Raw genomic sequence first — 10,450 nt, forward strand, 5'->3', positions numbered from 1 at the left:
CAAGGTTGCATTGTAAACACAAAATTCAGCGGTAACTACCTGCCTAAGGTACCTACCTAGGTAGATAGGTGCCTATCGATTCTGCTATCGCAGTAGGTAGGTACATACTGTACCTATGTAGTATGCATAACCACTAGGTACCTAGATAGGTAGCGATAGGTACATGCACTGTATCATTCATCCCCTTTTCTGGGTTCGACCAATATCGGTCTGATGCCCTTGGCAGATAATCCAAGTACCACCATCTATAGATCGCCAAGTGCTCGTCAACCTTCAAAAGCTCAAGTCAAAGGCTTTGTTACATGGTCTGTCGCATTCTTAGTGACGCGGTACATTAATCTTGCATTTATCGGTCGCCATCGGTGTATGCTGTTTTTTCTCTTCTTGGATATAGAGTTTTGCTGGTACCCCTGCTGCCGCACACTACAGTATCTACCTACCTAGTTATCTAATCTTCTGATAATTTGTTTCGTCATTCTCACCCTGAAAGCTACAAAATTCGTCGAATTCATGTGCGTCAGATCATAGGTGTCGCATCACCATGGCTATAGCGAGGCCAGTTCGCGCTCTGGCGCTTGCCGTTGTTTTTATCCTCCTCTTTTGCTTCTACAACATATTTCAGCCCAGCAACGGTGTTCATGACCGCGCGAGCCTCAAGACAAAGGCTGACTTCCACGGCACAATCGAGAGGGATCCTAATTTAGATCGTGAGCAATCCGAACTCGTCCGTGTATCCTCTTGAACTAACCAGCCGAAAGCTACGGGAGAGCCTCTAGGCAACCTAGTACGCACCTCCGATGCCTATGCGCCAGGCAAAGCCGGTACCGCTCGAATCCCCGCAACCCTCCTAGCGCTGGTCCGTAATGAAGAGCTCTCGGGCATGTTGCAATCGATGGAGGATCTGGAACGTACATGGAACCACAAATTCAACTACCCTTGGACCTTTTTCAACGATGTCCCCTTTACCGAAGAATTCAAACGCAAGACACGCGCCGCAACCAAAGCCGAATGTAGATATGGTACGCTGGTGCATCATTCCCCAATAGGCGCCGAATACTGATGTTGTTTGATAGAGGTTATTCCCAAGGAGCATTGGCAGAAGCCGTCATGGATCAATGATGACATCTTTGCCGAATCCGTCAAGATCCTCGAGGAGAATGACATCCAATACGCAGGCATGCTCTCATACCATCAAATGTGCCGATGGAATAGCGGCATGTTCTACAAACACCCTGCACTTGCCGACATACAGTACTACTGGCGAGTTGAGCCCAAAGTGCACTTCTTCTGTGACGTTGACTACGATGTCTTCCGTTACATGCAAGACCACAACAAGACGTATGGATTTACCATTACTCTATATGATGCGCCACAATCGATCCCGTCTCTCTGGCCAGAGACAGTGAAATTTATCAATGAGCACCCCGAGTATCTCCACGAAAACCGTGCAGAGGGTTGGTTGACCGATAGAACGCGCCGACCGGTTCACAACGAGTTGGCAAACGGCTACTCTACTTGCCATTTCTGGACGAATTTTGAAATTGCAGACATGAATTTCTGGCGGAGCCAAGTCTATGAAGACTACTTTAACCATCTAGATCGAGCTGGAGGGTTCTTCTATGAGCGCTGGGGCGATGCGCCGGTACATAGTATCGCACTAGGTTTATTCGAGGACAAGAACAAGATCCATTGGTGAGTCAGGCAACAGATTGTTCGTTGTCAGGAAATACTCATCAAACAATACAGGTTCCGAGATATCGGTTATCAACATATTCCGTTCTTCAACTGCCCCAACTCGCCTAAGTGTAGAGGCTGTGAGACTGGGCGGCTAACAGACGGCGAGAAGTGGTTGAATAAGGAAGACTGCCGGCCGAACTGGTTCAAATACGCGCACATGAATTAAAAATTTGGGTATTAACTTGGGGTGGGAGGATACGTCCAATGATCAGGTAGCAGCACACCAAGACCTGGGTAGGCGTGTGGTGCATATTATATGCGGGCTTGATACTGGGATGTTTTTGGCGCATAGAAAGGGGCGTTCATGTTGATGTTAACATTAATTCCCTGTACATATCTGCCTCACGAATGTTTACGCTACGTCATATAAATTATTCAATAAGCCATGGAAATTTTCAGCTGTTCCCCGGTGCCCATGTTCAGTCTACATAAGATCTTATATTATGCGTAATTTTATTAATCGTAGCCAAAGATGGTAACAACGCCAGATGTTCCACTAGCGCAGAACTGGTCCCCAAAGCCGCCCTCTCTCCAAGCGAGACAGCTGATCACGTTGGTGCGTTCTTTCTCCTTGCCGTCTTTGCCCACGACTTTCTTCAGCTCCATTCCTGCCGGACCCCAGGGAACGCGTATCACAGCCTTGAGGTCTCCCGTTACCACATCCCAAGCCCAGATCCTGCCCTCAGCATCCTGGCTCGGCGCCCCCGTCATCTCATCGCCAACAAGAGCATATTGTTCCTTGCCACCTAGAATCGACTGCACGCGAAGATCTTGGTTTCGCCACCCGGCATCTGAATATGTCTTAAGACAGCCACCCGTCTCGCGGTCCATCAGCCGCAACTTGCTGTCCAGTGCACTAACCAACATTGCCTTCCCATCCCTCGTGAGGCACAAGCTAGTCACGCTCGGGCCCACGACGTCAGTGACGCAACGTCCGACACGTACATCGTAAGTACGTACACGGCCGTCGACGCTGCCCGCGACGATCTCAGGGCCGTGCGCCGCCACAGTGGTAACGGCGTCCTTGGCCTCGGCGAGCACCTGTACTGGCTTCGGGGCGCCGCTACGCACGTCCCAGATACGTACGCTGGTGTCGAGACCACCGCTGACGAGAAGGGAGTCATCATCGCCCGCGAAGCAGACGCTGTTAACGCGCGCGCTGTGGCCGTGGGCACCCCCTCCCCCGAAACGACGGAGGGTCTGTGCGCTTGCCACGTCCCAGAGAAAGACGGCGCGGTCGCCGCCCGCCGAGGCAAAGCGCGCGTTGTCACCCGACACGCTCAGGGAGAGAACCTCGTAGCCATGGGCCGAATAGGTCTGGATCAACCGGCCCTGGGGGATGACCAGGGGATTGGTGCCCTTCTTAGAGGAGAGATGGGATGAAGAAGATGGTTGGCTGGTGGGCTGCGGGTTGTAGAGCCGGATAGAGCGGTCGGATGACCCCGCTAATACATATGTCCCCGGCGATGCTGAATATGCAAGCGCGTGGACGGGGCCTGCGGGTAGGTATCAGTATATCAACTGGATTGTTAATGCACATGCGTACTCCGTCCCGGGAGGGATATGGAGTTGGATATGGAGCTGAGAGGGAAGGGATTCGTTACCACTCGAGCCTAATAGATGGGCTATGGGCCTGTCAGGGAAAGCCATCTTTCAGGTACGCCCACCGGTCTCCATGACATGGCACCGCTCGAGGTCTCTTACGTGCCTACGCTTGGGGCGGAATGGGGTGAGTGAGCAGACGAACTTGATACACAGCTTGGGATGTTTTAATTTTACCAGCATGCAAGCTGCACTCCCGTTGTTTAAGCTTAGGTAGGTACTAGGTACTGTAGTGCACACCGAGGCCCCTCTGTGTGCGGCGGTTACGCCGGATATTAACGCTATCGTAGGTACCTACCTACCTACCTAGGTACTGTAGTAGGTACCCCGAGTGAGTCCCTGGGGAAGATTAATGAGGCTTGGCAGTTATTGAACTAGGTACCTAGGTAGGTACCTATCTATGTAGTAAAGCTCAGCCTGGCGGGACGGCACAAGATGGGGCAAGCCTCAACGAACACAATAAGCACTAGATAGAGCTGTGGAGGAGCGAGATCGATTTCCTTATCGTTCATTCCTCCTTGGCCCAACCAGAAAGGCTGAAATTCAATTGCGATGGTCTGGTCTGGTGACGATGCCTCGAGCCAGCAGGGACAGGGGAGCCCGGATTCTGGTGTGTGAGGGAGCGTGAACTTCGATGATTGCTTCTCGAGCTTTTCGGCTTCGCGGAGGAAGTACACCGTCGACTCCCAATCTCGCTCCACGTTGCTGCGACCAGACTGCGACTCTCGCCTATAACTACCATACTCAGTTTGCCCACGTGTCTGTACTATGTAGATGGATCTTGGAGGTGCCTGCAAGACTTCCACCCACAGCTAACGCCGTGATACTATAGCTAAGTACCAGGTAGGTAAGATTGTTAGCACCTAGATAAGTAGGGAGGCCGTAGTGGATCCAGCTGCCAGCCAAAAACGCCATCAAGCGTGGCCGTACACCTGTTAGCTGCAAGCCCGCATGTTCTGCTCGGTTCAGCTGGAGGCCTGGCCAAGCAATCGACTCTCCGGTCCTGCACACGAAGACGATGCTTAAGACTCGTCCAAGTCCCCTCTCGCGTGTCGGGTCTGATTCGTAGAAAGGTACCTCAATCCGGTGCCATCCCACAAGAGCGTTCTCTTCACACGCCAGAACATTGTTATGGACTACCTATGTTGCCGTTTTTTTCAACGTAAATCTCGCAGCAAAGAATCCAACTCTATCACTACCGGCCAATCAACGCTGCCGAAGACGCCGAGCTTTCCTGAAGGAGTATCAGGTGAGGACCTCAAGACCCTGACAGATCTACGCCAAAAATGCGAGAAGAATGCATTATCTACGGCGGAAGCCCGCGCTCTCCTGGATGCCTCTGGAAAGGTCAATGCACCTTTGACGCCTCGTGAGATAGAGGAGCTACACCGGCTTCTGTCGACACCTCCCCCAGCCACCAACTCTGGGACGTCATTATCGGCATCCTCGCCTGAGAGAGCACCCCGTACACCGACGAACCACATGCTCCCGGATATTCAGGCAGACAGTGACCTTTTTTGCTTACCCGCCGAGGTTAGAACTCAGATATGGCGGTACGCCATCGGTGGACGGAAGGTATATCTCTGCGTAAAGAAGGGGAAACTAGTCCAGCAGGAGAACATGGGCCGCCCATATTGGCGGCATGTGAACGGACTTTTGAGTGTACCATTGATATGTCGGAAATCGTAAGTATAGAAAAAAGCGTTATGCTAACTCTACTTATATGCTCTTGCTACGCCTTCCATACAAGGTCTCAGCTGCTAATGGCCATATGTCTCCTGGGTTGGACAGATACTTGGAGTCTATCAACTTGCTGTATTCCGAGAATACGTTTGGATTCGGGTTCGGATCACATGGCAGCAGCAACGAATTCTTCGCGCAAGCCGACAAGCTGCTGCTGCCCCAGTGCGTTGCTGCCATGACCAGCCTCGAGGTTGGATTTCATTTAAGCGGGGGCTACTCGCAATATTACGACACCCACCCGCAGGCTTGGGACCTCTCACTTCATATCGTAGCCCCATCCCCCTTGTCTAGTTGGAATGCTGTGTTCAAAGCACTAGCACAGATGAAGCAACTACGGAGACTCATCGTGGTTGTCTGGGCCTCGGGCGACAGACGGCACGAGTTCAGGACGCGTGAAGGGGAGCTGATGGACATCCCCTCCAGAATGACGGGCTTGAAGAAATTCGATGTATGGTTACCTTGGAAGGAGGAGAAGAAGGAGGGTTTGCTTTCACGACATGCTAATAAGGGAACTAAACCGTATGTTGTCATACGGAAATTTGAAGATAGGCGAAGATACGGTGTAAGTGTGCCAAAATGGAAAGGGTAGCCGCCAATTAGACCACTCGCCAACTGCGTTAGATTCCTGGAAGAAGGCTTCGACTTCCGGTTGCAGCTTGTCCAGTTCGATAAAGATGTGGTTCGTCTCTTTGGTAATGGGTACGGAACCGTCGATCTTACATCGAGGGTAGGGGATTGGAATCTAGCCCGCAGAGCAGGGGAGAAACGAAAGCTCATTCTAGATAGAAGGATTATAGCAGTGATCAATTGGCTGTCTTTTCGACTGTTCACTAGGTCTTCATCGATCTATTAAGTAAGAAATATTGAATTCGTGCTGTTCTGACATGGGAGGCTATCAGCCTAGAATACGCTTTGCATACCTATCTCATGCAGCGACCACACAGCAGGGCGATTCCTGAGCAGTCGACATGAGGGGCTGTAGTAGTATGGACACATTGTCTCGAGCAGAACGTGCTTATAGCAATCTGCATTGTGTGCTTGACTGGGCATACAGCTCCAACGCTGCAACCAAACAGAGAGACCAACCAATTGGTGTCGAAATGCGCTGGAAATTGGCGACACGCAATGAGCTGTCATCCCCCCTCATGGCTGGTCTTGGATTCGAGAGCACCTCTCACTGCTCAGTACAATTCACTTACTATGCATAGACAACCTCAATCACCTCCATTAAAGCATATAACTTCACTTTTAGATATCTAATAGCTGATGATTGTGACATTGGAAAAGTTATTGAATTATAGTCAAGGGTACGTAGAGGCTCCAATGTCATGCTATATTTCGGATTTTGACTACGTAGGCACAAGTTTTACAGATATTAGGTCTCAATTCAAGCAACATGACTTTGAGGCAAAGAATAATGTTGGGGGCATAGGTATGGGCGGCTTTGAAGACCTAGCATAAGCGTAGCTGGCTCAATAGAGGCGCGCCAGCGCAGCGCGGCGCTGGCAGCCTGCCTCGACCAAGCGCACGCGCATGCCAGGCCTTCAAGGCCATGCCCTCCTCCCCAATACACGGGTTCAATCCAACTGCCAGGCCTTTATAAGTGAAGAAATGGTGAAGAATTGAGATCATGGCTCGACAATGACTACCGTAATCGTTATTTACGTGAGATGTAAGTAAGCACTTCAGACAGCACATGGTCAGATCACGAGTCTGGCGGGCCTGGCTTGTTTCATAACAAAGCGGGCTTGTTGCCAAACGAATGGGACATTGACAGTAAACGCTGTGGGTATTAGAATTAACATTCTACTCGCCGATTTTGAGCGGCTATGTAGGCCACGGAGGTACTTTTCGGTCCCGTGTGAATTGCGAGGTAGGGTCGGCGCTTACTGAGGTGCATTATAGCCTCATGAATGCTGAAAGGGGTAATTATCTAAGTAAGCCTACAGATCACTTCTAATTCACTAGTTCTCCGTGCAGTCAATATCTTCTCCGACTATTTAGGTTAGACCGGCTCCTTTCTCATCGACGTTATTTCCGTATTAGTGTTATGACCACATGTTGTAGGCCTCTCGACTTGCTTAATATCAACCGGATATGATATCTTAGTTGTTGACATGAAGAAGACTGTCGTTTGTTCGCCCCATCTTTTGATTTAGCGGCACGACTTGAGTGTCTCAACTAGATTCGACATTCAAAAGATCACAATGCAACACAGCAACAACATGGCCGAAGAGCAACACTTTGAGGAGCGTGTTGTTGTATTCCCTACAAGATCTCGAATACACCATGAAGACTTGGCAGCCAATGAAGCCAGTTCCCCAGAGACGCAAACTCTTCTAATGGATAATTCAACCTCCATCAAAAGGTCTAATCTCTTCAAGCTAAGAAGACTGTTTAGTGTTACATGCTGAGCTGAGAAGAAGGTCATATCTATTCGCAAACGTCGACCTACTCAAGCGATACATTCCAGAGCTCGACCCAAGTCATACGAAAGCTCAGACGCTAAGAGTACGCATGTCGAAAAGATCCATTATGTTGAGTATCCAGTTCATACTAGCGATCACTGTTGCCATATTCAATATCACCTTCTTTGTATATGTGCTCAAAACTTACCCTACCGATGAGCGAGATATCGGCACATTTATGCTTGGTAACTGCTCTAGGGCGGATTGGACGAACAGCGCCGTACATGCTGCCATCAACATACTCTCGACCCTCTTGCTTGGAGCGGGTAATTACTGCATGCAACTTCTAAGTTCCCCCTCACGCGAGGAGGTTGACAGAGCGCACCATCAGGGCCAAACAATGGACATTGGGTTGCCTAGCATCTGGAATTTGAAGAACGCGGAGCGAAAGCGAGTCATTGCTTGGATCTTACTAGGTGTCTTAGCAACACTCTTGCATCTCGTGTAAGTGTTCATCATATGGAACCGCAAGTCTCATGTACTTATAACTCGCCAGTTGGAACTCGGTCGTGTTTTCTTCCATCCCAATTGTAGCATATCCCCGGGCAACTGTCACCAGTGATTTCAAACAGTTCGGCGATATATGGGCGGAGTCTTATCCGCACCCAACCAATTCCCACGACTTTAGCTCTATTTGGCCTCTCCAAGAATCTGCGGCTAACTTCACGCGGTTGAATACTTCATCGTGCATCGAGCAATATATCAACTCTCGAGAAGCAACGAGCAGCCTCATAGTAGTAACCTCTAATTCTTCGGCAGCTGAGAACGAGGGATCATCGCTCCTCGACAGTTGGCTCGCGAGCAGCTACAATGACAATTGGAGACTCTCATCTAGGTGGATATGCTGTGCATATCTGAACGAATCGGACTGGACGAGAGATTGTTCTCTGGATTGGGCCAAAACCTTCAGCGATGACTGGCAGGTTTGCTCGTTCGGAAACGTCGCACCTCTCTTTCAGGTGAGCCACTGCCTGGTCGGACAGTCGGGAAATAATGAAGAAAGATGTGGCGTCCATTACAGTGCGCCTCTGTTGCTCTTCGTATGCATAGCTACAATCTTGGAAGTGGTGGCGGTCGGGTGGGCTGGACTCCAACTTCGTTCTAGAGCCTCACGCGGTTACCAAGCCCCCATGGTAACAATCGGCGATGCCATCGCTAGTAATTTAGAGACACCAGACTCTATGCTGCCCAGGAACAGAACACACCCCATGAACCAGCGATCTCGACACCGTCATGATATTGATTCAAAACCAATTTTGTGGCCACGTAAATCTCGCTTGTCATGGTTTGTAGCGGTGGACAGTCGGACATGGAATATCTCGCTCTGTGTGTGAGTAATTTCGCAGCCGATTTTCAGTAAAGGGGCCGAAGATTAAGCTAAGCTAACTCACCCGGCCTATTGTAGCTTCGTTTTCGCCCTTGGAGTACCGTCTATTCTACTTGCGATCGCTATACGATATTTGATTAGCGCCGATGTTGACGTGAGCCCGACAGGTTTATGGCAGCAGGGCTTTGGGGTTCAACAATTGCTACTCCTTGATCTGGTCGGGAGACACGGCCGTGAACAAGGTTCTATACTCATTGGAAACGTTCTCTTCGCGAACATCTGGCAGGTCCTCGTCAGCTTCGCTTACATCTTTTACAATGCAATCTTGACGAAACAGGTTCTTGCCAATGAGCTGCTGGGCTACTTGCGGACAGACACGAAAGGTCACGATATACACAAGAAGACGCTGCGTGTGTCGACACCCATTGGCTGTCAGCGATCCAATTATACATTATCAATTCCCTTCAAGTACTCCGTGCCTATGATAATTGCCTTCACTCTCCTTCACTGGCTGGTTTCTCGGAGTGTTTTTGTCATTCATTCAATCGGCTTCAGTCCTGGCGCGGAAAACATTCGGGTTTCTGAGCATGACTCTTCCCTCGTCGGATATTCCGCCTTTGGCATCGTATCCACGCTAACCATAGGGGGCCTGATCATTTTGGCACTTTTTGTCAACTCCGCCATCAGGAGATACCCAAACGCGCCACGCGACCTTCCTCTCATGGCGGGGAACAGCGCGGCTATTCGTGCTCTTTGTCAAAGACCAGATGACGACGAGGACGCCCATCTCTTCCCCGTAAGCTTGGGCATCTACGCAGATGAAAAAACGGGAGCGATAGACGCTGACGGCAAGCTCATTTTCTCTACTTTCATTCATCTTGCAGCTCCACAGCCGGAAATGAGCTATGTTCAGCCGTTCATCGTTCATCCAAATCGCACAGCAAGGAAATACGGAAGACTTGGAGAAATCTTTAGGAGGGGCGGCAAGTGACTGTTCTATGCATACGGGACCCTGCATTGGGAACGCGTCACGAAATTCAATTACGTTAAAATCTATTCATTGTGAGAAAATCCAGAATTCCTCTTTTATACAAGATGATATAGGGGCTTATGCAGCTCATAAAAGTGATTATATATACGTGCTTAATTTACCACCTTTAACCTTACTCTCTAGACAAAGCACGGGCCGATATATAGCTGCCTATCTTATAACCATTGGATTACTATATATACACAGCGTATATGTACATACACATATTCAAGTGGATTCATAAAGGCTTTAGGTATCTATTTAGCATGTTTCCCTGGAATTACCGTAGTGTAGTGACCTATGCAGGTCTCCGGCATCTTTTCCTCCTCGTGTTACATAGCGGTTGGGCTAATTAGCTGACCAAATCCATCCCAAGTAGGTGAAGAGCCGTTACAGTCATGGAGGACAGTCGTGTAGGGTCTGTTATGTAGTCATGTCATGGAGGTATGTCCCGGAGTGAGTAGAAGGTCAGTCACAGTCAAGTAGGTAGGTAGAAGGGATAGTATAGGCGTCAATATTCATTGAATCCAGAACCCTCCAACC

The 10,450-nt window shown here is 49.7% G+C and overlaps 4 protein-coding genes across 4 annotated transcripts; 3 read left to right on the forward strand and 1 right to left on the reverse strand.

Moving 5' to 3' along the window:
• Positions 1 to 192: 192 nt before the first annotated feature.
• Positions 193 to 2,056, forward strand: F5B22DRAFT_553291 (putative alpha-1, 2-mannosyltransferase). The gene is made up of 4 exons (XM_047972985.1): positions 193 to 707; positions 759 to 1,019; positions 1,074 to 1,692; positions 1,747 to 2,056. Exons 1-4 carry the CDS (start codon positions 542 to 544, stop codon positions 1,901 to 1,903), a joined length of 1,203 nt encoding a protein of 400 aa, XP_047825264.1. The 5' UTR covers positions 193 to 541; the 3' UTR covers positions 1,904 to 2,056.
• A 67-nt stretch (positions 2,057 to 2,123) lies between these two features.
• F5B22DRAFT_629530 (WD40-repeat-containing domain protein) lies at positions 2,124 to 3,677 on the reverse strand. Its single transcript, XM_047976488.1, has 2 exons — positions 3,342 to 3,677; positions 2,124 to 3,233 (listed from the first exon to the last, which is right to left on the reverse strand). Exons 1-2 carry the CDS (start codon positions 3,385 to 3,387, stop codon positions 2,194 to 2,196), a joined length of 1,086 nt encoding a protein of 361 aa, XP_047825265.1. The 5' UTR covers positions 3,388 to 3,677; the 3' UTR covers positions 2,124 to 2,193.
• A 793-nt stretch (positions 3,678 to 4,470) lies between these two features.
• On the forward strand, positions 4,471 to 5,671 carry F5B22DRAFT_640220 (uncharacterized protein; the record flags this gene model as incomplete). Its single annotated transcript, XM_047977822.1, has 2 exons — positions 4,471 to 5,024; positions 5,131 to 5,671. 2 exons carry the CDS (start codon positions 4,471 to 4,473, stop codon positions 5,669 to 5,671), a joined length of 1,095 nt encoding a protein of 364 aa, XP_047825266.1.
• Positions 5,672 to 6,908: 1,237 nt separating this feature from the next.
• Positions 6,909 to 10,450, forward strand: F5B22DRAFT_629537 (uncharacterized protein). Its single transcript, XM_047976489.1, has 4 exons — positions 6,909 to 6,926; positions 6,988 to 7,994; positions 8,047 to 8,880; positions 8,956 to 10,450. The coding sequence occupies exons 2-4, from the start codon at positions 7,600 to 7,602 to the stop codon at positions 9,866 to 9,868; spliced, it is 2,142 nt and encodes a 713-aa protein (XP_047825267.1). The 5' UTR covers positions 6,909 to 6,926; positions 6,988 to 7,599; the 3' UTR covers positions 9,869 to 10,450.

The sequence above is a fragment of the Xylaria bambusicola genome, assembly GCF_022495145.1.
Source record: "Xylaria bambusicola strain CBS 139988 unplaced genomic scaffold F5B22scaffold_82, whole genome shotgun sequence".
Taxonomy (NCBI): Eukaryota; Fungi; Ascomycota; class Sordariomycetes; order Xylariales; family Xylariaceae; genus Xylaria; species Xylaria bambusicola.

Coding starts and splice junctions, on each gene's coding strand:
- F5B22DRAFT_553291 (XM_047972985.1), top strand. CDS start 542: ATGGCTATAGCGAGGCCAGTTCGCGCTCTGGCGCTTGCCGTTGTTTTT. Junction 708..758: donor GAGGGATCCTAATTTAGATC/GTGAGCAATCCG, acceptor ACCAGCCGAAAG/CTACGGGAGAGCCTCTAGGC. Junction 1,693..1,746: donor GACAAGAACAAGATCCATTG/GTGAGTCAGGCA, acceptor CAAACAATACAG/GTTCCGAGATATCGGTTATC.
- F5B22DRAFT_629530 (XM_047976488.1), bottom strand. CDS start 3,387: ATGGCTTTCCCTGACAGGCCCATAGCCCATCTATTAGGCTCGAGTG. Junction 3,234..3,341: donor CCATCTATTAGGCTCGAGTG/GTAACGAATCCC, acceptor ACCTACCCGCAG/GCCCCGTCCACGCGCTTGCA.
- F5B22DRAFT_629537 (XM_047976489.1), top strand. CDS start 7,600: ATGTCGAAAAGATCCATTATGTTGAGTATCCAGTTCATACTAGCGATC. Junction 7,995..8,046: donor GCAACACTCTTGCATCTCGT/GTAAGTGTTCAT, acceptor ATAACTCGCCAG/TTGGAACTCGGTCGTGTTTT. Junction 8,881..8,955: donor TGGAATATCTCGCTCTGTGT/GTGAGTAATTTC, acceptor GGCCTATTGTAG/CTTCGTTTTCGCCCTTGGAG.